At 39.4% G+C, this 26,495-nt stretch overlaps 1 protein-coding gene across 1 annotated transcript in view; it reads right to left on the reverse strand.

Annotated features, from left to right (window-relative positions):
* The window catches only part of adamts9 (ADAM metallopeptidase with thrombospondin type 1 motif, 9), a 57,593-nt gene continuing 31,098 nt past the window's right edge, over positions 1–26,495 (reverse strand). Inside the window, exons 29-40 of the mRNA XM_042502509.2 lie at positions 21,122–21,292; positions 17,761–17,937; positions 13,517–13,687; positions 13,093–13,287; positions 10,984–11,113; positions 10,476–10,570; positions 8,958–9,052; positions 8,679–8,812; positions 8,160–8,251; positions 6,705–6,809; positions 5,202–5,310; positions 1–4,280 (exon numbers count right to left, since the gene is read on the reverse strand). Coding sequence (XP_042358443.2) covers positions 5,221–5,310; positions 6,705–6,809; positions 8,160–8,251; positions 8,679–8,812; positions 8,958–9,052; positions 10,476–10,570; positions 10,984–11,113; positions 13,093–13,287; positions 13,517–13,687; positions 17,761–17,937; positions 21,122–21,292 — 1,455 coding nt within the window. The 3' untranslated portion in view covers positions 1–4,280; positions 5,202–5,220. The remainder of the gene's footprint in view (positions 4,281–5,201; positions 5,311–6,704; positions 6,810–8,159; positions 8,252–8,678; positions 8,813–8,957; positions 9,053–10,475; positions 10,571–10,983; positions 11,114–13,092; positions 13,288–13,516; positions 13,688–17,760; positions 17,938–21,121; positions 21,293–26,495) is intronic.

Below are 26,495 nucleotides of genomic sequence, written 5' to 3' on the forward strand. Positions count from 1 at the left end.
TTGCCAGATGGTTCATTTTATGGCCATACTGAATGGTAATTCATAGTCATTTATGGTCAAAGCCTAAGTACATTCACATAAAGAAAAGGTACAATAAATATTTGCATATAAAATAAAGCATAATATAACTGACAAATGACACTTTGTTAAACTTCAATAATACATTTTCAGTTACCTGATAAACATGTGGCAAATGTGTAAAATAAGATAAATACACTTAAATATCATAATAATCCCTTCATTTATGACACCTGAGAACTCTATGGACTGAACTAGCTTCTGACATTCACAATGAGAAGTGCATTTATCAGTTGCAACTGTCAGTAAGACACAAAATGTTTACTTCCCCTGTGTCTTTAGAAATAAATTCATTCTTGTACAGAGGCAGATTGTGACTGTGAAATTCCCTTTGGCTGAAGTGTGCATATTAGCACGTACAGTGAGGCACTGAAGTAGCACCATGGACAGAACGGCTTAGAAAAGCAAATATGGCTTCTTAATCAGTTGTACATACATGAGCCTTGCAGCAGTTAAGGCTAAAAGGTCCAGTGTGGAGGATTTTGGGAGATATATTGGCAGAAATGGAATATAATGTAATGAGTATGTTTCCTTTGGTGTACAACCACCTGGAAATAAGAATAGTTGTGTTTCCTTTATCTATGAATGAGCTGTTTATATCCACATAGAGAAATTCTTTGTCCATGGAGATCACCATGTTGCACCACGTTTTCACACTAGCCCAGAACTGACAAACCAAACACTGGGTCTAGATAGCACCACTAGTCACTAGTCACTACAAGCTGCCACTAAATCCACCTAAATCTTACACACTGTTCCTTTAAATACTGTCTGAATTCATACTGTCTGTCAATGTTTCAGTAACAGAAAAAAAAAATGCTCACAAAACTGCATAAACCTGGCTAAGATACAAAAACATACATATACAGAAAAAGTACCCTGATATTGTCACAAAAACAAGACGTCAGAATGCTCTACACAGGAGCATATCAGTATGTACAGTTTGGATACACTCATGAAAAAAAAAAAAACAAAGATGGAGGGAAGAAGGTGAGGTACAGAAGGCAGAGGTTTACAGACAGCATCTGGACAGAAATCACACTGCGGGGCCTGTGGGCTCAGCAGTTTGAGAGGTGTCTCCAGGGTCGGACCAGTGCATCATATCTCTGGAGTGTCTACTGGAATTTTATTGGCCTGAGGTGAGGTGTGTCTTTCAAGTTGCTCCAGATAAGATAACCTTACTGTTCTGTGAAAGCTAAAGGCTAATGGCTCTCCACGGTCACTGCACGCTACCTGAGAGATATGCAACAACACAAAGGAATTTGGTTCTCTCTGAAGTCTGGCAGCATAATCTCTGCAGTTCTTGTAACCTACAGTGCAACCTCCTCCTCATGATCCGGTAATGTCCTCCAGTGTGTTTCTATGTGTACAGTGTGTTTGTGTGTGGGTAAACATCTCACTTCCTCCCTCGGTCTGGTCTGTAAATCCCACCTCCACACTTAGTCATTGTCAACATACACAATTCTAGGAACATAGGTTATTATTATATCCTTCAACTGCCTCACGTGTTGGTTCTTTACGGCTTTTTTGAAGTCTAAACATATTTTCAGTGACACTGATGCTGAGGTCTGGATCACAGAAAGGTTCATACTGTATATTTTACTTACCCTTCACTGGCAGAGAACTGATTCACTATATATCTTGTACTAAATTAAAGGAGAATAAATTGACTTCATCCAAATAATTACCTTTTCACGTTCAATAAAACTACTTATATTACACTATCAAAAAGGGTGGATTTTCTAAATGCAGGTGAGATTGTCATAGCAGCAACACCTGATTTTCCTGTACTGTGTTATTATGTTTTGCATTTTCCTCTTTCCTGTCCAGCCTGGCCACAGTTAAGTTGGTTTTATTTGTTAAAATCTTACAGGAGGGACGGTTTCATTCGGTGAAATGACGGTGGTCATTCAAGGAATTGCAGTTTATGGCACTCAAGCGTTGGCCTTATTTTTCAGCCCCAGAGGTTGCCCCTTGGATGAGACATACCAGTTTTGAACTGCCCACTGGACAGACAAACATTTAAGAGTCTGCCTAATCTTGATTTAAAGTTCTGTTTCCACTGTCAACTTTTCTGTCTTTAGAACACACCATGTGAAACTACTTTTCTCGGACTGATATCTCTGACAGACTGGAGTTGCAATGTTTATGAGAATGCACAGATTTTATTGGCTGAGCAGCATCAGGTAAGATGATTTAACCTGTGCAACTGGTCTCTAAGTTTTGTGTTTGCTAAACCAATGCTACAGATGCTGCAAAAGTTAAAATAGAGGATGTGAGGTTGACGTCACGCCATGTAAAATGTTTTTTAATGGAGGTGCCATCTTGTAAAGAACACTGTCTGTTAACTAACATGACCTGCTACAGTGGTCCAGCAACTATATCAAGACAAGCTAATCACGATAAACAACACAGATCCATGTGACTTGACAGCCCAAGGCTGGATTACTGACCCCAATGCACTACCTCCCTCTACATATTTGGACATTGTAAACTCTATTGTTTTTCTTACTGAGTTTGCAGGAGTCTAAAAGTTACAAATACCTAGAAGCTCATGAACACTTTTGCAGTGGCTGAGTGCATGCTCTGCTAATTAACAAACTGCAGTAGCACAGTCATACTTGCAAAGGTAGGGTGTCACTCTCTCTTTTTGACCCTTTTAACCCTTTAAAACCTGAGCACTTGTCTTAGTTATTGTCAAAGGCAATGAGCAATGAAAGAAGAAATGACCCAAAAATTAGCAAGAAATTAGTAAAAAGTACAAGAAAATGACTTTATTTAAATTTAACAAAATTTAACAAAAAAAGCTAACGACCTAGAAAAACATTTTTAAAAAATAAATAAGCAATTATGATAATAAGCAATTACTTTTACCTTGTTTCTTTTACCTTTTTTTCTTTTTCCCTAGCTTTATAGAACTAATTTTCTACATTTACTAATTTCTTGCAATTAGTGGAACATTTCGCACAAGCCTGCTAATTGCCTATTTTCCCATGTTTTTCAAAGAAATTGCAATATTTTGCTCAGAATTTAAAGGTTTAAATAAAGGCATCTGAAATCAGCACAAGAAAAAGTGGTGTTGATCCAGGTTTCAAAGGTTTAAACCAACAAAATATAAAAAGTAAAATTAATCAGGCATGAACACCATAGCAGGTATAATCTCAGAGCTTGTATCACGCAAAATGGTGCACCTCTCCCACATGGCGTGACGTACCTTCACATTCTCTACAGAAACACTCAATCAAAATGTAACAATCCTCAGTAATCTTCATGGTTATTAGGTCTGCAGCAGACCATAGAGATAAAGAGAGATGGCAGGTTAACAAGACAGATGCAATTAGGTAATTCTGCTAACACAGGGGATGGCAGTGCCCCTCAAATCGCCTACTTTTTGCTTTTGAATATGATTGGCTACAAATACAGCACCTCAACAGTACACCAAGACACCAAGATGAGAAGAGTGCTGATGAGCGAAGACGTTTTAGACTGCCACAGTGTACAGCAGGGTAGTTAGTGAAAGAGGCTGGATTGAACTTAAAGCAGCAGTTGCCCACACCTTAGAACTGGAGGGATCGCTGGACTTACTGGTAACTTTCACCATTGGTAACTGGTAAAGTCCTCTGAAGGATCTACTTGTTGGCACACAATTCAAACAGGTCTTTGGTTATACTGGGCATCTGTGCATGTGACTGTTTATCTGGCCTGAAGTGATAAAGGTTAAAAAAAAAAAAAAAAGACCGACTGGTTGGAGACACCTCATTGAATATGAACAGGTCTGTTGACCATCACAACAATAACATTACTGGAATAAACCCAACGTAATGAACTGGTCTAAAGAGGAACATATGGCTGTAACACATGCAGTGTGGAGTAATGACAGAATGAAAAGGTCCAAATGGCAAATATCCAAATTGGAAGGCACATTCTGGTGAAAATCGTATACATGGCAACTGTGTGGTGCTCGACAACAAAACAGTTAAATTATATTACAATACAAAAATAAATGAAGAGTACAATAAATAAGACATTTTTTACCCTGCTATGTACAGTACTTACACCAGATTCATTTACACTATGCACAAATGGGAGTAAAAGAGGTCAAGGTGCGTCTGAGCTCTGAATTAGCTGTAGCACCAAAGAGGAGGGATGTTTTGACACAATGAGGACCTGAAGAGAACTGCCGAGATGAACGGAAATAGATGCTAAAAAAAAGACATGCAAACAATATTAACACTCAGTCACTGACTCATTAATAACTCATAAACATGCAGAGTAGCACGAGTAGCATGGACAAAGGAAAGATAAGAGACGCAGATTGTTGTCATACATTTTTTAGCAATATAAAAACCTCGATATTTAGTTGACTGCTTGATTAAAAAAAGATCTACCTGATTTATTCCTCTTTTTATTACTGGTTTAGACCATTCCTTATGAGCATTAAAAACATGAACTAATACTTACTTAGATCTAGAGTTAGCATTCTTCCCATCATGTGTTTTGAATTTGGTGGTAGGTCAAAAGTCTTTATCTGGATTACAGATTTTGCCTTGAATAATTAATTACTAATACAAGGTTCCTGCGGATCCTTAAAAAGTCTCAAAAGGCACTTTATTCATTAATCTGAATATAAGGCCTGAAATTATTCTTTCAAACATCTTAAAAATGCCCAGACATGCTCTGAATAATTAGTAACATTTCTTTTCTGTTGAATAATTGAATAAATTCCTCTTTTTAAACTTGTCATGATGGGAATCCCAGAAGTAAGGTCTCACATGTAGAGTGAAAAACATAAAATCACCAAGAAAACTATCCAAAAATGAGAGATATTTCCCACTTCTGTTGGTAAAGGAAGTGCTTTTATGATAATATGCTTGCTGCCTGGCATGTGTTCCACTTTAAAAAATGTTGTTTTTGCTTTTACATGATGTTTTCACTGGGCAAAAAAACATCATGTATTATGTTACATAAACATTTGGGCAAAATAAAATTGTTTTTCAATGTTTGTTTATTAGAAAACTGGCCCTAAACTTCATTCTGAGTGGCATTAAAAAGTCTTAAATCTAACTCTCCTTAAGGAAACCAGTAAAAAAGTATTGTTGTTTTATGTAAAATATATCTCGTACCTGTTTGATGGTATTACATCTACTCCACTCTTAAAGGCAGATTGGAGCCAGAGGACGGTGTACATTTACCACAGTAGCCTCCGCATATTCCTGACACTCTGCTGCCATCCTGTGGATACAAGAGGAATAACATCAGTTTTGTGATTCTGCTGCTCTGCTGCTGTTGCAGGAATTTTCCCTATAAAGTGTATAAAATCATACAGATGTAATCCCTCTCAGCCGTCACTTATGATCCACTAGAAGTGTGTGGTGGTGTATTTATCTTCAGAGACTCTGCTGTGCATGCCTGTATTTTTTTTCTTGTTATTTTGCTGTGTTCATGACACTCCTGGGCACAGAGCTAATGTATGGCCTGGTACTGACCAGGTAACAGACTGTAAGCTGCATGCATACCAGTTGAAGCTTCAAAAATTGCTGAAACAGCGCCCACAAAACAGAAATATAGCAAACAAAAGGGAATCTGGGGTTGGCTCTTGATGATACTGTTTACAAACAGTAACCAACAATTCCTGTATACGTACCTTTAAATGAACATTAGTATGTTTGCAAGATAACTTTTTTCAGGATCAGCTCTTCTTGAATTTATCTGTCCTGTGTTGAAGACATATTTTCCCCCATCACTGATCAGTGCAAAATAGATGTTAGTTTGAAAGATCTGTTAGAAAAAAAAGGGTCTTTGTTTTTAAAGGTTTTTGCTGAGGGGTTGTTGTGGTGACTCGTAAATCAGCTTTTCCTTTTCATGAGGCACACAAAGACTGAGGCCCACCAGGCAGGTTGTCACCAGGTCTGAAATGGTTAATCAAATGCAGCGTTTCTTTTTCCTAAAATCTATCTAGAAAAGTAAACAGCATCAGACAAGTACACCGACAACACTATCCCACGACATGAAAGCCACAGCGTGCAGTGAGTGGTTTGTCTGATCCCCTCTGGAGTGCTCTCCCTGTCCCACTGTCACAGCCTGGCTTTATTTAAACTGCCTGGAGTGCCCGCGGCGGGCCGGCTGGCTATGGAAATCAGGCTGTGAACACTTTTTGGCATCTCAACTGCCTCCTGTTTTTGCCTTACTAAAATGCACTCTGCAGCTTGAGCTCCATTTCAAAAGAGGAGGGTGTAGGGGCACTTGAGAGAGAGCAGCTGCCCAGTAAGGGTCCTTTCTCAACGAGTTTATAGGGAGAAGTGGAGCTGGGAATACAGAACCTACTTGGGACTATGCCCACTTTGAGCTCTGAAGCGAAGACGACATGCAGAGAGAAGGAACAGTGGAGGGAGGGATGGAATATAAAAGAATAGAGAAGATGAAGAAGAGTTTAGGAAAGGTAGCAAAATGTATGCTCTAGAAGAGTTGCTAGAGGACACTTTACAACTACAGCTACAGAATAGATACATTTAAACTATTTTATAAAGCCATGTACCCAGGACCTTGCCAAATATTCACTGTTCAGTTGAAGTGTGCTGTTGTTTTGGGAGATTTCCTAAAATATATATGCAACATATTGCCATTACCTGTGATTTTCTTATATCAGCTACTGCATAGTTGCCCTGGGAGATCCACGAGGTGTCCTCAGCCACCTTAAAACCAGTTCCTGAGAGGTTGATCCTGAACCGCCCCTGAAAGAAGAGACAGAGGGGCAGCAAGATGATTTAAATAGCAAATCCCAGAGAAATGTATCAAATAAATGTCAAAAAATACATGAGAGTGGCCAAGGTGCTGGACATTTCAAGAATGAATGTTTTTAATCAATTAATAACAACAGCTTGTTTGCTTTGACATGACTTTTACGATGAAACAAATTCAGATGGAGGGCAGGAAGTGATAAAAGCATATACTGAGCAATTTGGAAATACAGAAAAGTGAATACATAAAAAGGGTTGGGTAACCTGCACGTAGCAGATATTGTCGGAAAATTGAAACTCATGTTAGACATGAACCATACAAAATGAAAAAAAGCAATCTTTCTCACAACCTGACTGATTTGCCCGGTGTGGACGTGATCATCATTACAAATTTCCTCATCCTCTAGACTTCCTACTACACGGCCAAATACATGAAAGCATACAATATTCCAGACTTCTGTATTATTCTGAATATTCTGGACTATAACTATTTTGAGTGCAGCTGGGTCCACAACCTTGTAACTAACCAAAATAGTATTGAACGACTGTCATCTTGTTTTGGCTGGGTGAGTAAATGTGCTTGAGAATTACTGTCTTTCTATACTTCGACTGTACGTTGATGCACTGCTTTTTAACAGCAGATATTTTTACATGTCACACTGTAGCAAGAGGAGCACAAGTGTAATTCATTACACGAGTGACAACTGCTTACCACTAAATATGTATGTCTGCTCCAAGACATCCTGGCTCAACAGAATGGCTTACAAGGATATTTAACCCGTTGAAACCTGGGAAAATTGGCCTGATTTGTTTCAAAAACATGGGAAGAAGGCATCAAGCAACTTAGGAGTAAATGACCCATAAAATTGCAAGAATTTAGTAAAAAAGTAGAAGAAAATGACCTGAAAATTAGGAAAAGAAACAAAAAATGGCAAAGTAAAAAAAGAGAAAGACACAGGGAAATTACCTGGGAAAAAAACTGCTTGAAAATTTTTAATAATTATGTCAAAATAACTTTAAATATATAATTATGATAATTTGAAATATGGTTCCTTTTTTAAAAACAATTCTCTACATCTCCTAATTTCTTGCATTTTGCAGGACATTGCTCGCAAAGTTGCTCATCTCATATTTTTAAAAGAAATCAAACCAATTTGCTCACGGTTCAAAGGTTTAAATACTTGTGAAAGGGGTCTGAATGCAACATAAGAAAAGTATTGTCAGTCTAGGTTTCAAAGCATTAAAAGTACTTAGCCATTATTGTCACACATGTGCTTTTCCTGCCATGACAACAGTCTACATTCTGCTGTGAATATCCCCTCCTCTTACTGTTGATGTTCTCACCTGTGGACAACGTGCAGCGCTGTAGCAGTCTCCAGCTGTGGCGAATGGAACACTCTTGCCTTTTCGGGTGACGGCAAACTGCCAATCTGTAGCTGAATGACAACATAAACCAACAAGCCGATCAAGTAAGATCTGAAAAAATATTCTTGGAAATTTGTTTCCTGAAATTTGTTGCTTCAGGACCTCAGATGAACTTTTGTAATGATAGCTCACATCTGCCATAATGACTTGTGTTATTTAGCTGGTCTAAATCTAGCCTTAGTTTTAGGGTCAGCCTAATGGCAATATCAGTATAATTCCATCTACTTAGAGCAGTTCCATTTAATCCCCCCAAGCCTTGTAATTGTGTGTTGCTTAAATGAACCTCGAAGACATCTTGAGCCCATTAACCCTCGTGAGCACGGACATAATTAAATGGCAAAGGGAGTTCTTATTTGAGAGTAATGTGGAGTTAACACTGGCACAGGATGCTGTTGTATGTGTTTGTGTGTGATTTTTGTGTGTGTATGAGCCACTCACTGATGATGTTCATCTTGCTGAGGTCCAGGCGGACTTTGGAGAAGATGGTGATGCCGGCGGCGGTGTAGTCTCTCCGACAGTCACAATCCTCTCTTCTGGAGTCATTGGCTGGACACTGGGTGGGGTCATTGAGTCTGGGAAACACAGGCACAAAGTACTTTAGTTCAACTTAACACCTCCATGGAATTTCTTAATTTACAGAGAAAAAACACTGCCAGGAGTCAGTTGGATTTTGTAATGATGCAGGCTATTCTTGTTGTTATTCTGTTAGCTGTTTACCTGAAGCCAAAGATCTCTGAAAAATTCTCCCCTTCTCCCGTCGTCAAGGTGATATACTCCTGTGGAGTCTCTGTCTGCATTCCTGCACAGTAGACCTGAGGAGAAAAAGGCAGAGGAGGAGGAAGAGGAGAGGTGGTATTCAGAGGGAGGAGGAGTAAGGAACCAAGGGTGAAGGAAAGAGATGGAGGTGGTAGAGAAAAAAAAAGTTAAGTAATCCAAATGTGCAGATTAGGAAAGGAAGAACAATAATGGTGTTGAGCAAGAGGAGTTGAACAGAAGTATTATGATGGCAATTACAAGCCCCATAAAATACAGAAGCACAGTGCAGACAATCCCTCTGGATGACCTGAGCTGGCCTGTCCTGAAAAGTCATTTTGAAGGCAGTCAAAGAATTTCCTCTGACTGTTATGAAATATGCTGCATCTTCAATGAGCAGCGGGGCCAAACATATGCCTAAACACAAGCTTGTAGAAATGAATTTCTTTTTCTTTTCTTTTTTATTGTAATTAGGGGTTTTATTTATTTGAATATATAAAGAAAATGTCATTTCTTTTAGTTAAAATCAAAAGGCATGTAGCAAATGCACATACTTATAACTGCTGAAACAAACATTTATCAATTAAAACCATACAGTTGGATTATCAGTGTCCCAGCAACCTGTGCGCAAAAAGGTTCAGAGACCTCATAGGAGTTTTGCCTTCGTCTTTGACTCTAGCTGACATCTGTTCATATAACATTCCTTTTTTCCTCCCATAGAGGTAGAGATGAAGATCGAAATAAAATAAAATAAATAAAATGATTATTAAACAAGAAGTTAATAATCTTCCCTTAAGATACCATCCCAACAAAGTCAGGTCTCAGAGCCCCGACATATCGTACCCATTTCTCACAGTCATTCAAGTGCAAAGAGAAAGCAACCTACTCCATCATTTAAATCGCCATTGTCACATCTATCCAGGTATGTATGGTGGGACCAACATGCATAATCCATCTTCTGATCAGCGCCTTTTTCTCTGCTGCTGCGAGATACCCTTTACGTATTTGCCAGTTTCTTTTATTTCAGGGGGATATAGCCTTTGAAATCTAATGGTATATGGGTATCAAAAATGGTTGTATACTATGTATATTTCTTTCCAGTAAGTTTGGAAATTTTGGCATTCCCAAAATATATGGTAGTGGTTCGCAGACTGACAGCCACAATTCCTCCAGCACTGAGAACTACCGTTGTCATACAAACTGTTATTTAAGGGTGATAAAATATCGAACCAGATTTTTACAGAGAAATTCTTTCCATGCATGGGATTTAGTGCTTTTCCACTGAAACAAACAGATCTATCTATCTGGTATAGATGAATTTCAAGAACTTTTCACTGTACTGCCAACAGTTAAAGCAATAAAATGTTCTGACAGTGTTTAACTCATCTGAAATGTCAGTTGTCTCTCTTTGCTCATGTATCAAAACCTGTTATGACCTCATAAACTGTGCACTTGTCAGATAATAACATCATATAAACTTACCTTGAGTGCTTTTCCATGAATGTTGAGAAAGTGTTCGCTGTCTGGGAGCGGGCCGTTCATACTCTGGACATCTTGACAGCTAGAAGGTAGATGGCCTTTGAGACACAAAAGAAGTAGAAATAAGCAAGTATACAGGAGGGTATTGTGCAAAGATTTAACACAGGACAGGCGCTTGGGCTTTATTCACACACACGTGTGCACGCATGCAAACACAAATTTCAGGAGTTAAGTCAAGTGTGGCAAATTGCTGCATCGAATCAAAGAAAACGAAAAGCCACTCACTCTTTGATGTCCTGTCCTACCGTAGGGGAGTAAATACACTGGACAGTGAATCTTTGATGTTAGCCTCGCATCATAAATATTTCACTACAGATGGAATCTCTGAGATGACCGGCTCGAGTCAGGCCATACCTAATACTGGAATTTGGGATGCATTCAGTTGGCCTGTGCTTAACCCTGGTGGCTTTGACCTTTGTTAAAAGAGCAGCAGTTTTTTGGCAGTACTCACAGCTTGGATTTCTGCAGACTTTTCTGGCCTCTGGCATGCCGTCTCGAGAACACCTATTGCTTTCCTGACCATTTGCTGACACACACTGCACCGTCCTCTCCATCACACCATCACCACAGCTCGCTGAACACTGGAGGGGAGGAGGAAAACCAGGACAGCGTGGAAATAAATCTTGTGGACGACAGTCATATCGGAAGTTTTCATCTTTAATAGTTTCCCCTTCAAAAATGTATGCGTCATTTTTGTCATTTCAATACTGATAATTTACTGTAAAACCAAACAAAAGGTACAATGTTCTTTCAGGGTAAGTTAGGTATTTTTGTTTTGTTTTTTTTTTTTTGGCTTTTTTGCAACCTGGACCTATATTCCCATGTTTTGGTGTCAGTGTGACTCATGGGGACAGAAATTTTAAAATGTTTTCCAGCCGTTCAGCAAGCTGTAAATGTATCGCATGTTTGCGCTGTCAGTTTACATCCACTAACGGTGCTTGTTTTTGCCACCTACAGGCTCAGATTGTTTAAACTGTGTGACATTTAAAAACAGTTTGAAAGGATCCCCACAGCGATAGACTGTCTTGTTAAACAGTAAGATCCTTTTTGTTTAAGCACAAACAAGCCAAATCTGGGCTGTTTCTGGTAAATAAAAAGGGATCGTTCTCTTAAACAAAAAGGTCGATCTCTGAACGGATCCTTTCCATAATGTTGTCAGACACTTAGAATAACAATCTGAACATCATCAGTGGCTAAAACAAGCACTTTTAGAAGACGTATATTGACAGTGTGAACATACTCTGAATGATTATGTTGCAGCCTGTCTTGCTCAATATTGGGTCAATTTTAAAAAATGTGAAAATAGGGTCTAAATTGAAAAATACTTCACTTACCCCTTGATGTCCGGCAAAAATGACCTTATTTATAAAAAGCCAAAAAACAGGAGAGCTTCTTGAAACTGATAATAGTAAAAAAAGTACAAAAAAGATGGTGCTGCTTGGTGAAGGGCATGAACAAATTAGAAAAAAACAGGAAGGAATCAAGGCACTTGTCTTGAAGAAGAAAGTTAAAATGCCTTTATTACATTGGCAGGTTCTAAAAGTAGAACAAGATTAAAAAACAATAGATACTTCGACGAGTTTCAGCATCTAGCCTTCTTCAGGAAGTTACAGACAAAACTGTGATGACACAAATTTATACTCAAAGGGTAAATCCATCAAGCAGGTGTAAGCATTCAGAAATCAGAGTCCACCAGTCTGAAATAATATTTCACTTGGCTCCTCCCTCTCAGAAAAGTTCAACAGGGACCACCACCCTGAAAATGTCCACAGGCATTTTGTGGAGAGCCAGGTGGTTTTAAGGTCAGCAGGCAAATAGCTATGCAGGCAAATAGCTATGCACAAGTTTATCACTCAGAGTAGGTGAGCATTTAAAGCTAAAAATGGGAGGCTCTGAAAAGATGTTTTGCAATGAGGTATCACACTGTAAAATATTCCAGTTCTTTCTGATAATGTTTTTTGATCTGATTAGCCTCTGTGCTAAATTTTGTAGAGAAAAACACTCCAGGTAGGGTCTTCAGCTTTACTTTTAGCCTTTTTTAGCCAACTTTCTTGTCTTTGAATGAAACGACACTCCATTTCTTTTCGAGCAAAGTTCCCTTCGTCATCACAAATTCTCTAAAGTCTTTGGAATTGGCCATAAGGTATATTTTAAGGCTTTCTTTAATGACGTCATTTATGTTTAAGAAAACCTCGAAGTCTCGTGTTTGCAAAAATGGCCTCTAATGAGATATAAGATTGCAAGTTTTCATCCAAATTTAGTGCACATTTTATGCTCATTTCAGTACTGCTATGTATTAGGTGCTGTGAAACATGTTTTTAATTTGGACAATCATAGAATTAGTTTCAACTTGCAATAAATCACTAAAAATTAGAGAAGACCTGTTTAACTTGCATATATTAACATCACAATCAGTCTTAGATAAATCTTAAATTCATTTTTTTTTTTTTAAGTATAAATAGTTTTATTCTAGAAAGCTAACATTGAAAACATGCATATGCCCCCTTGACAAAATATTGACTGAGGACTGGACAACATTAAGAAACATGGACTCACTCACCGGTCCCCAGATTCCAACCCTCCACCCCTGTGGCGGCGGGCACGGGTCCAAATTACAAGGCATGTAGCTCTCAGGGGGGGTCCCAGGGCAGTTGGACAAAGACTGATGGCCATACTCATAGTTGTCATTCTCCACATGCACCTCGCTGCAGGAGATCAGACGCTGGCGGTAGCCCTGACCACAGCTGGCTGAGCACTAGAAGAGAGAATAAATCATGAATGCATGAAATAACAATAGTATTCCACACAGGAAACATGGGTGATTTCTGTCATTTCCGCATCACTCGATCTGAAGACGGTGATTCGCATGAACGGTCATTCTGAAGAGTAAAGTATTACCTATTCAGAACTGACTTTTTACAATTAAGATGTGCCCTTAGTGGGACTGCATCATTTAAATGGCTCACAGCTTCTTTTTCTCTAACCTCAGTCCATTCCCCTGTGATCCAGATCAGTTCACAGGCATGGGTGTTGCAGCTCTCTATATCTGGAGGTCTGATTTGGTTCACACAGTACATCTCATGGACCTCCTGCCGGTTGTGGTCCACGCACTGCAAGGCCCGTCGTCGGTGGCCCGCTCCACACGACTTACTGCACTGCAGAGACAAGACAGACATCCCTTTTTACAAAGATGGCAAATCATATATAAGCGTTTTCAGGAGAAACAATACTAAATTTATTTAAGTGGTGATTAAAAAGGTTTTATTTTTTGATTAAAAAGGACCCCATAATGTATGCACTTACTATGTCCAGCAGCAAACAGTAAGTGCAACTACGAGGATGGATTATCAATATTCATCAATTTAAAGGTATCAATGCAAAGGATCAACAGTCCTTCTTCCTTCCTGTCTTCTTGTGAGACCTTCACCACATGGGACTACAGTGTAGAGATGTTAAAACAGCAGATAAGAGCCGGGAGGAAAGCATTATGTTATTGAGCGGATGAACCTGAGCTGAGGACACAGCCAAGTCCTGAGCTAAGATCAAACAACTTCTAACTTCTGAAAAAGTTTACAGTCCATGCCAAAAATGTGTCGATTGAAAGGTCAGCATTGAAATTCACTAGCAGTAAGTGACTGCACACTGTCCCCCAAAACACAAGAATATCACAACACAGTCAATGCTGCTGACAAATTAATGAGCCGTTTTCTTGGTGGCAGACATCCACCATCTCAATGTTTTATGGATAAGACTTATGCAGGACACCTGTGTTTGGCCCATTTATATCAGTCTCTTACATCACAGCTGAACAACAACTTGGACCAGACTTAATATAAAAGCTGTATATTTTCTACATAGAGCTGCTTAAAAACAGTAAAAACCTGGTAGAAGGCTGGAAGTAGAAATCAGTATCTACTTTAAGGTTATAATAATCCAACATAAAGTACAGAATTGCATGTTTATCCTTTCATACCAACACTGACCCATGTTAGATAGGGCTCCAACCCAAAATGGACAGATTGGAAAACGTTTTTATCTGACGTCGCCTGTTCTTACCACTGCACCTGTTTACATTATGATGTCAAGGTGAAGTTGACATTTACATTTTGGATATAAAATGTCATTGCTTGATTATTTTATTCTATTAGATACTTGTGTGAAATTTTGTCAGAAACGACCATATGAATTCATGACTTGTGTTCAAAACATGTTTGATGGGACTTTGTCTTTTGACCTTTGACCACCAAATTCTAACCTGGTCATTCCTGAGTCCAAGTGGATATCATTGCCAATATCCTGTTCATGAGAATGAGACAGATGCAAGGTCACCCTGACCTTTGACCACCAAAATCTAATCAGTTCATTGTTTTGTCAAAGTGGACACTTATGCCAAATTTGCAAAAATTCCCTCATGGTGTTTAGATATTGTTGAAATATTGCATTCACAAGAATGGAACAGAAGGATGTACCAAAAACATGATGCCTTTAACCATGACTATCACCATCATGGAGAAACAAAAAGACAGGTAAAGATCAACACATCTATTGTTTTCTCAATCGGAAGACGAGGGTTTCAGCATTTTTGTGAGCCAACCACAGGATACAGAAAGGGTGGATTTAAAGGTAGGCCCACATCTCAACCTTTTGGGAAATGTTCTTGTTTTCTTTCTTTTCCAGCTGGAGTAAGGATAAAATGAGCTTGGCTTGGTATAAGGACTGAAAGCAGCGGAAAACAGCTTGTCTGTGACAGGAAGTGACTGCACCTGACCAAGACAGTTACAGGCAGTAACTCTTTTCTACAGATTTCTGTACAAACAAAATGCAAAATGTACAGTATTTAGTTATAGAGGTGTGGGATTTTTTCTTGTATTCCTTGGGACAGAGTGAAGGTAGCCATTTGATATAAATCTCAGCAAAAAGGAAATAAATCACACTTTTTAATGGTGCTGCTGTGACGGTGGTGACCTTAGATGAAGTGCATTCAAAGCCACAGAACCACCTGGACCTCCCGTATATCTTATTACATCCAGGTCCACGTAGCAACTCAATTATTGCAACATTCAATCTGCAAGAGACGCAAGTTAAGCACGAAACATTTTAGCAAGAGCTCAGAGAGGCTTCCACTTGCGTCAGAAACACTGTGTGCTGTTACAAATGCAGCTGACTCCAGCTGGTCTTCATCACTCTTAATATGTTCAACACTGTCAAACAACTGAAATACCTGGAACTGCTATTGTGAACTGTGCTGCTGTACTGTGCAGGAATGAAACTAACCGTGCATGATGGGTCCAGGGGGTTCCTGACTTTCATTATGTTTTGGCAATATCAACGGTAGACAAAGGTGTATGCAAAAATATTTGATTCTAATAAGATTAGGCCTATGGAGAGAGGCCACATGTGCAAAGAAGTAAAAACGTAAGTTTAAGACATCATCTCTGATTTGTGGCGACTCCACACTGTATAAAGAGCATTAAACACAGGCGTGTTAACCCATGCCAGGTGAACTGGTGCAATTGCATCCAGCTGTTAATTGGGACGTCCAGGCGGGTAGCTCCACACACTTCTCCAAACTAATTAGACTCTCCTTCCAGAGAAGATGTTTCATGCTGCTCATTGACCCAGATTCTACATCACTTGAACACAGTGAAGAAGAAACTCTTGCTGCAGCTGCCTGTTCTAATAACCCAACTCTCGAGAGTGATCTGTAGCCTCTAACCTATAGAAACTAGCAGACTGTTACTAGCTAGAATTTACTCATCAAATATAGCTTTCATGGCTGCAAACTTATATCAAGTAACAGGACTCTTTAATTTTGAGCTTTTTCAGAATCAGAACAAATAATAGATTTTTAGTCATATTCAATGGTGATGTCAAGAAATGCTTTAGTTTGTAAATGTGATTTCGTAACAACTTCTCATTAGCAAACAACAAATTCTTTAATAAGTGAACAAGCAAATGTTGGAGAAGAAAAAAAAATTAGGTATTATTAATAAGAGTTTAAAGTCATAAACTCAGTGAAGCTGCTTCACCTGGACGGACTAAAAATAATGGACACAGCTATCATGACACCCACTGGTTTGTGGACTTCTTTTCTGAAGCCTCAAGTGTGGCATTTCAGCCGTCTCCGTATTGGGTTTTTTGGAGCCAGAAGGGACCATATTTGGGCAATAGGCTGGCACTGTGGAGGAGCAAGGGTTGGCTCTTACAGAGCAGCAGAGGACACTATCGTCAGGTAGCATCCCACACTAAATTATGCCTAACATTAAGCCTTAATATAAAGGTGAGTTATATATATATATATATATATATATATATATATATATATATATATATATATATATATATATAAATCCCCCCATACACCTGTAATGAAAGTGGAAATTATTTATTTCTGCTGTAAAGTTGGGAATATTAACATGGGGGTCTATGTGGATCGACTCTCTTCTGGAGCCAGCCTCAAGTGGCCATTAAAATAACTGCAGTTTTTGGTACTTCTGTGTTGGCTTAATTTTTCAGCTCAGAAGGATGCACCTTGGGTTAAATGAAATTTAATTGACAACAGCCGGTTAATATATGCAAACAACCCCAAAACTGCCATCACACATCATTTCAAATATTTCATAGATCCTAACTGGTGCACAGCTGTATGGCATAGAAATTATTTTTAATTTAGACCCACCCACTTCAAACCAGCTTGAAGCACAGGTTCAAATACTTTCAGCACATCTCATAAGAAATAACCAAAGTTGATGGAACTTTAGTAGAAAATAGTATTTATGTAGGTCCACATTGCCAATAAAAAGAGGGTGACTGAGAAAACTGGCTCTCTTGGGGGCCTTAAATCTAACTTCAACATGCAGAAGGCTTATTAATGTTTAGACAATTAACAGGCATGCCTCACAAGTGTATATTTGCATAACTTTTCAAATGCTTCTTAAAAAAAAAACCAAAAACTAGCCAATCAGCATGGAGACAGAAATTATCCACTTTAAAATGAGACTTCAGCTGTGTTGAAAAAAAAAAAAAGCCCTATCATCTGATACTCATAAGAGTTTGAGCAGCAGCGCGCCTCCTCTCCTCCCCTCTGGCCTCCTGACAGCACTGCCTCCGACCAGCAGCGGCTCATAACTCACATATGACAGCAGATTCATCCTCGCCCGCTGGAGACAAAGTGGCTTAAACTTTATGTGTCAGCTGCTCCCCATGCGGTTCTGCAGAGGCAACTTACCGTCTGCCAGTCTCCTTCTCTCCACCGGTACCGAGAGGGGCAGTCGGCCACACGGCAGCTCCGGCTGGACGCCGGTCTGGAGCGCTGGGAGCAGCCGGTCTCCTGCGGGCTCCGTCGGTCTCCGACCTGGCAGAACACCTCCCGACGCTGGATGCCGTCGCCACACGATGCTGAGCACTGAAAGCAGCACAGATAAGTACTCTGAAAAGTCTGGTCCACCTTAACTACTCAGTTTAACCTAATAGCTATAATATTGTAAACTTACGACTGTAATATTGTCACTGTCGCGATATGTGAACCCACGAGTTCAATCACAAAATGGCATTTCTAGTTTGTTTTCTAGAGATGAGATTTTATTTTTGTGAAATATAACAAAAAAAAGGGATTATAGCCACTAGTCTAACACCAACATATGTTTTTTGAATCTATTTTATTGTTATTAATTGACTTGTGTGAGATGTCAGTCTTTCAATTTTTTTCGACTTCTGGAGTAATCATGCTCACATTCTCTCAAAATGTGCCCACGATGTTAATATGTGTAAAAGATAACTGTGTTTTCTTTACTAACTTATGTATGAGACGTTGGAATTTCAACTCTTATTTTAATTGTTATATAAATGTATTACACTGAGGGCTCAGAGAATCATTGAGGCTACTTTTAGGGAAATATGCAATAATTAAAAAAATGCAACAGCGCCTTTCTGTTCATCTTTAACTTTTATGAATTAATTTAACATAACTGATGTGTTTTTTACAGAAATATGAAGAAATTCAAGTTGGAGCCTGGAAAGTGGCTGGTTTTGGGAGTCTGTGTGTAGCTGCAGCTACAACAGCATTTTTAAAAATAAAAGCATGTCTTTTCTGCTATATTACAGAACACATTTCTACAGAAAACACAAGGAATAAGTAAGGGATGATGAGGCTGTTTTGACTTTTGATCAGCCGTTAACCCAGATGACTGAAACAGTCCCATGATACAAGCGATGCTGACATTTTTTTCTTTTTGGGGGGTTTACACTTTGCTTCTTGCATTTGGAGTTTAACTCAAACTATCGTGTGTCTCTCTTCAGACAGATGATGCATCTGAACAACCGACAATGCATTGATGTAAATGTAATTCTCATAGGGGTCTCAAGGGTTTTGGGGGGTACGTTATGATAACAAGTATGACTGATACATGTTTGAGTCTCTGTGTAGGTGTACATGGGAAAGACAGAGACCCTCATAACTGTTCGTATTTTTGCAGGTTAAGGGAGCAGGAAGCAGATGATAAAGCTGAGGTTCTACCAGTCCGCTACATATGTATATTCATGTTCCTTCATGTGTGACACAACTAAGGCAGGGCTATATAGTGATATAAGACAAGATATAGTCCTAAATTTCTACAAGTATCAAATGCTTTAATTTAATGCTTTCTTAGACCTTTTCAAGAATATTCTAACCAACTTTAAGACGTATTCCTAGGCCAATAATCTCTTTTTCCTATTCCAGTACTGCAGACAAGTATAAAGGTAAGTAGTACATTTGTGGTCCCGTCGATGGTGAATTAGATGATTATTTATAAAACTGAATTTAAGACATTTGAAAACTTTTGAAGGGCCTGTAGACACCCTCAAAGTGTTGTCTTCTCCTGGTGTTAAAGGCTGCAGTACAGTAAAGTGATTGAATGTTCTGAACTTACCAGACTGTTCTAGCTTTTCTATTATTTGCCTTTACCCACTTAGTCAGTTATATCCACATTACTGATGATTATATGTCCAAAAAATATCATTGTATAATTATTTTGTTAAAACAACAAAAAGTAAATACTACAATATTGATCGATATCAAAGTATCTGGTCAAAAATATTGTTGTATGATTTTCTCTATATTGCCCAGTCCTAGAAACAACTTTACATTTTTCACACTGTAATGCAGTTTCAGCAGTTGAACCACTAGGCAGCCTGCTGCATCCTGGGTAATCATGCTGTACTTGACTTAAGAGCCTCGTGTGGAGTCTCATTTTCTCCTGGCCTATGTCCCAGTCCACAGCTGTTTAGAGCAAACGTACATCCTCTCTGACGTGTGGAGCACAGATGTGGCTCTGTGCTCGGACTCTTGGCCAGTGGGGTGAATTCGGAGCAAGAGGACACGAGAAGAAGGAGACACAGAGAGTAAAGGGAGGGAAAGAAAAAGTGAACAGGCACCAGACGGGCTCTCCAGCAGCCCAGGTGCACATTGTGATTGTGTCTGGCATGATGATGTTAGTGGATTGCTGCTTTAGCAGGACATTCAAAGAAAAGACTTACATGTGGTTCCCATTAGGGAGTCAGGAGTTATAGAGGACGAAAAGTGAAAGAGAGAGAGGGCTTAAGAGAAAAAGTTGGGAGCAACAGTGAGAGGGAAGGATAAAAGGGACAGAGGATAGACATGAGAGGGCTAAAGTAACACTGGCTGGACTTAACATCAGTTGAAGGAATATTTCACCCACAATTTTTTTGTGGGTGAAATATAATTACTTAAATTTAATTACTTATCTCGTGTTTTGTTGAATGTGTGAATTTGTCATTTTTTCTTGCATGCCTCCGCTGTGAATGAAGAATCCAAAAACTCTCACACAAATCCAAGTCCCATTTATCCAATTGTATGCTCAGTATTTCCCAAACATATGCATTTTTGCTCAAATATTCCGATTTAAAACACTTCTGCATAAACAGTCTCGTGCGCGTACATGCAGCAAACCTCGGCTTCTGCGTGCATTTAAACTCCGCTCAGTGGAATGCATGAGCAGAGTTCAAATTCACGTGCTCACCCAGGCACAGTACTTTTGAACAGTAAGGTGAACTGATGTTTTGATATAGTTCTGCTATTGTTAAACGTGGCCCCCTTTTTACGTCAATTCATCAAGAATTTTTGGATTCTTCATTCACTGTGAAAGCATGCAAGAAAAGGAAAGTTTTCTTCATTAATTCAACCTAACATGCGGGGAGTTATTGATAAACAAATGATCACTTTGTTGGCGAAGTATTCCTTTAAATTAGATCAGGGAGGGTGATTGCATATCCCTCCTGTTGTCATTCTGATCTGTTAAGTCGTAACCCCATCAAACGCTACCTCAAAACCCCTGTTAGCAGCCGCCCCAGGCCTGTGCTGCAAACCACCATGTGATGTGTAAAAGCACCCGGCCTTATTTAGCAGCCTGGCATGGTGCATAAACACAGTCAGGTTTAGCTGCAGATGTTTTCACACATATGCACATAGTTGCCAGCAAGCTGGTAAAAATTAAAGTGGAAAGAGGGAGAGAAAAAAGAGCTTACATGTCTGGCAGCGTGAGAACAAGAGTTGTGGAGGAGGGTTTTATAGCAGGGTCAAAGAGTCCTACCTCTCCCCAGTTGCCAGTCTTCCACTTAGGACATCTTCCACCTCTGCAGCGCCTCTGCTTGCTGGGTTTGGGGGACAGATGCTGGCAATTTTCCTCTGGGACGGGGCGGCCTGACCCGGTCACACAGCCCACCTTGCGGGACTTGAAACCTCTTCCACAGGAGGCAGAGCACTGCAAGATGCCACAGGGAAAAACAATGGAAATTAAAATTAAAAGGTATGTTTTGTGTTAAAAGACCAGCTGTCAAAAGTAAGTACACTCCAAAGCATTGAAATTCTGATTCTGATTTCATTTTTGGCATTATTTGAGTCAAACAGCATGATTGGGATTCATAATGTACATCATTTGTTAAGTTCTGCATGATAAAGGGTAGTTCATGGATTACTTTGTGGATTTTTTATGCCTCAAAAAAAAAAAAAAAAAAGGTATGACACCCAGTTCCACGTGGTTAGCTGGCCCAATGGAAAAGCGTGCCCGATCAACCGGCAGCAGTTTGTTTCACCTCCGGGTTCACCGAGTTACTGGGAGTCTAACTCGGTGTGACAGGCAGACACACACAAACACACACACACACACACACACACACACAAACACACACACACACACACACACACACACAGCAACGTTACAGGAGGGAGTGGAGAAGGGCTGGACTGTGCTCTGATAATCAAAGGGGGCGTTGCATGAGGGGATGGATGGGAAGCGACAAGCTTAGAGTTGAACGAGTATGCGGCCCAGCGTGTGGTGCTGTCCTGACCAGCGAGGGACTGTACTAGACAGGAACATGCTGTGACCTCTCACCTCATTCAGGGAGGAGGAAGGGCTCGCAGAAAGAGGGGCTAATAAAATGCTTATTCCCCTTCTTAAATGTGGGCGACTCATACATCTTATTTTAAAAAGTAATGTACTAGTTTTATTGTTCATTTATTGCTGGTAATGATGTAAATCAATAAAGATGAAAAAATAGAAAACAAGTCATATCAACTGCGTGAATCTTGGGTTGATACTGTGATTAAATCTGATTAAAAATGACACCGACTGTGTTGCTTATTTGTCCTTGTGATAGAACTTCCCACAGAAAACTGTTGGTTGATGTAATAAGTCACTGACAGTTCCCATATCAAATGAAGCCAACAAGTATAACAGTGATTGTATTATAATGTTATTTCCTGACACGAGCACAATATAAGGTAACACATTTGTTTTAGATCAACTGTGTGGAGTAAGTGGGTCATCATAGGGGAAACTGCCCTTTCCAGTAAAGGTTCAAGTCATTAAAGGAAAGCAGTTTAAGACTTTCAGACTGCTGCTCCATTTAAACATCAAGTCATTCCTTAACAGGTTTATATCCTTTTTATGAGGGCTTTCCTGCTGTTGTAATGTGCTGAAATGCCCTCAGAATACCTTAAGAATTAGTGCAAATGGGTCAAATTAAAACGCCCTTTCCACATGCAGGGTTCATTAACTTTGCCCACAAGTTCTCTGGGGTTCTGTAATCATCCAGAACAGTTCTCTAATGCAAACTGCTTACACATACTTGAACCTAAACAATACCTATTTCACTGAATACACTGGATAACAATATTATTTGCATCAGTTGTATTTGCAGGAGGTAGAGCAGGTCACAGGATGCTTAGTTCGATCCCTGGCTCCTCCTGTCCACGTGTTTAAGTGATGAAATCAACAGAACCACGTTGATCCTAAGGAGAAGGCAAGCGCCATGTGTGGCAATTCCATTGGTGGGTTTGACTGGGCGACTGAGCTAAGTAAAGCGCTTAGTGCTTTAAGGTAGAAAAGAGCTACATAAGTGCATACTCCATTCACCATAATGCAACAGCTTAATCTGTTTGAACTGTCTTTTAAACACGGAATACAATTCATGCAATTGCAGATACAAAATGCATTATTCAAATCATGCAATTTTAGGTATAAATATACAGGCAGGCAAAGCATCGGTAAGCACAATGCAAAAGGACCCCTCCACCCCCTTTAATCCTAAATAAACCACTTTTCAATGTCAGTATAGTATTTGGGAATCCTATTCAACTCTGTTTTGTTGGGTTTTCCCCCCCCAGGATCACAGCAGTTTCCCAGAAGTCTGTCTGTGCTGATGGGATGAACTGGGAAGGGGCCCCTCCCCAGATCAAACGTGACCCTTGACCCACCAATACACCACTGCATTGTCTTGCTGACAGCCCCCCTCATTCGAGTCACTGTCACTGGCCCCCATATTGGTCCACTGTCATCAACTTGCATTAGACCAGAGTAGAGGGGCCTGACAGAAAGGGGCAAAGGGCGCTGGCAACTTCATAGCAGAGCACGCGTCACCAGGCGTCCAAGAAAACGCCAGGGTCGGCATTAAGAGTGAATAAACACAGTAAATGAAATGAGAGGTATACTGAGGCATTGTCACAAAGGACAAAGATTTACTTTGATGGAAAGAGCTTTGAACTCCTGACACAGACGGTAAAAGCATGATCGTTCAAAGAGGTCAGCGGAGGCCCTGACCACTTAGAATAACAAAGATATTGCTTAGTGATTTGTGCGTTTTCATTCAGGAAAAACACCCCTGGCAGAAAGGACTACTTGATAAGCTTTTTGCCAGGCCTCTCTTTTTAAATCTTTTAGCCGAAGTCAAAGGTAAAACACTAAATAATATAGGACACTTCCTTATCCTGAAACACACTGTAATTACCCTAAAGCAGGAGATGGTAATCTCGAGTTAAATACTTCATTATAGGGCTTAGCAGCAGGACTACAATGTTGCAAGCAGCGAGGCTATTGGTGTAATGTATGTTGTTAGAAGTTGGTACTTGCATCATTTATCTCGGTTTCTGACTTTTTTGGATAACCACTCCATGTAAGTTGCCAGTGAGAAGCAGGTTATTTTTTTCCTTTTTTTTTTAGATTGCAGTGACCTGCACAATGCATGTTACAAAAATGTTGGTAATGCATTAGATCATTGCCTGCTACATATGGCATAATTATTCTAAATTTACAATGTAAATGTTGTACTAATGGTGTACCAGTACAGTGCATACGGTTACATACATGTAGGAACAAGTGAACATAATGTGAAATTGAAAGTAATAAGTCTTGGGAACAATACAAGTACAAAACTTATGCTATTGGTATTTTTTAACAACCAGGTACCTATTTTAATACGTCACTGTACATGAGTGTGACTGTCCACCATCAGCGTTTGCTGGTCAAGTGATTGGCATTGAGGCTGTCTTCTATTGTTGAGGGAAGCCATGTCTTGTATAGTCATTGCTTGTGGTTTTGGCGGAAGGTTTGCTTAAGTGTAATGGTAGTGGTGTGTGGTAAATTTGAAATAAATCACAGCAGATTTATAAAGTGCCACAGAACTTATTTCCCTATCTCCCCACAAACATCAAGGTCTTATTCTCAGTAGGTCAACACTGTACCCTTTAATATCAGAATAGATACCCTTAAAATGTATACCTCCAGTAGAAATGATATGTTTATTTTATTTTTCTATAGAAAAATAATGGATAGAAAGAAAGGCCATTCCCATTCAAATCAATGTTATAGGATGGTTAGAGCGGCGGCCAGTTTTATGCGTACCTTTGCCAGTGTAACTGTTGTAGTAGGCAAGTTACGTATTAACTTTCAAATAAAGAAACCAACCTGCAGCAAGTCACAGTCTTACTGAGGTAACGTTAGGCACCAAACGAGCAGTGGAGTAGAAGTTTTCAAACAGGCAATCTGTTAAAATATTGCTGTATTTTGTTTTGTTGCTATTAATTTCATGTTTGCTGAAACATGATGTCACGTTACTGTAACTGCCTCCAAAGAGCGAGTGAAGGAGAACAAGTTGGGTGAAGGAGAGAAACTTGGATTGGCATATGGTTTAATTTATCTATCAAATAAGGAAAATTGGTGTTAAAATAGGGCAAAACAGCATTCTGAAACTAGTGAGTGTGACACACTTTATGGACCCACTTCCTATGATTTCTATTTCTATGGCTACACCCGTATTCCCCAAATCACATATTGTTCCCTTGTACCTACATGCATGTCTTGGTACACTGTAATTGTACACAGTTCATGCGCAATTTCCACTTTAAATTAGGAATAATCACGCTGCATGTTGCAGGCGGTAATTTAAACATACTGGTCGTATAAGAATGAAAAAAAGCCTTTGATAGTACCTCTACTTCACTTTAATCGTAACCTTTTCTGGAAATGAACAGAAATCCAACAAATCCATAAAAAATTAAATATTGACATAACATTATAATGAAGTAACAATAAATACAAGTAATTACATAAATATACAGAAATCTTCTTGAAACACAAACTAATACTGCCATTTGTGAATAAGAGACATACAATATGCTTATTTCAAGAGCCTGTTGATATGGTGTTTGATCTGTACTGCTATTTGCACCAAGAGGTTGACCACAAGGAGTCAAACTGCTAAGAGTGAAAAAGGAAACTAAAGAGGAATAATAGGATGTGCCTTGTTATTACTACTGTGTTCTACTTTCACTGATTTAACCTAGATTTGATTTTACGCTGCCTTATAGTCACACATGTGGGAGTCATTACAAGCGATAGTTCTCATTAGCAAATGATGTGTGGTATAAAATGTACTCACTGCTGTGTTAACAGGCCCTTAAAATAAGGTGTGATGTCAGTACAGACATTTATGACCAGGAGGAGTCCACTGGGTGGGCTGCAGGCAAAAGTTGCCCCTAAGCACAGATTCTGGATCAGTTTTCACTGTCCTCAACAGGATGGTGGGTATTGCAAGGTGGGAGATGACACACACCCTGAATCTGTGTTTAGGACCATCAACTGCACTGGGTAGCCTCAACAACTCATGCTTAATCTTAGCCAGCCAAAATCCCTCCAGTGCAAGGGAGAGAAAGATACGGCAGGGGGGCAATCATAACAGAGACTGAGGTAGACACATTAGGTTGGCTCAGAGTAAGAGCTCTGGATACAAAACACTATTAACTTCCCCTGTGGTCACAGGTATCACGTGTTCAAAGTACGACATTTTACAGCCCATTCTCTAAAAAGGTTGAGCAAGTTGTTTGATGGACATTCAAAGACAAGTCAACATTATTTCATCAAATCTGTGATACACTTTGCATTTAGCTGATCAATCTGATCAATCCACTAACTGCTCATGGAAAGAAACAAAAAAGTACAGAAAAGGCAGCACCAAAAATAAGCGACGTGCCACAATAAACACCTAACCAACCAAAAACGTGATGGTTCATTTTTGATATTTATATCTTATATCTCCCTTGTTTGGCCAAAGCACCACTGTAGTGTAAGTTATCATAGTTTAATGGCTAGTTGAGTTGTGTTTTGTTCCAAATGAGGTATTGTTGAGCAT

Source organism: Plectropomus leopardus, chromosome 2 (assembly GCF_026936395.1).
Source record: "Plectropomus leopardus strain MGB_pleo_1.0 chromosome 2, ASM2693639v1, whole genome shotgun sequence".
In the NCBI taxonomy this organism is placed as follows: Eukaryota; Metazoa; Chordata; class Actinopteri; order Perciformes; family Serranidae; genus Plectropomus; species Plectropomus leopardus.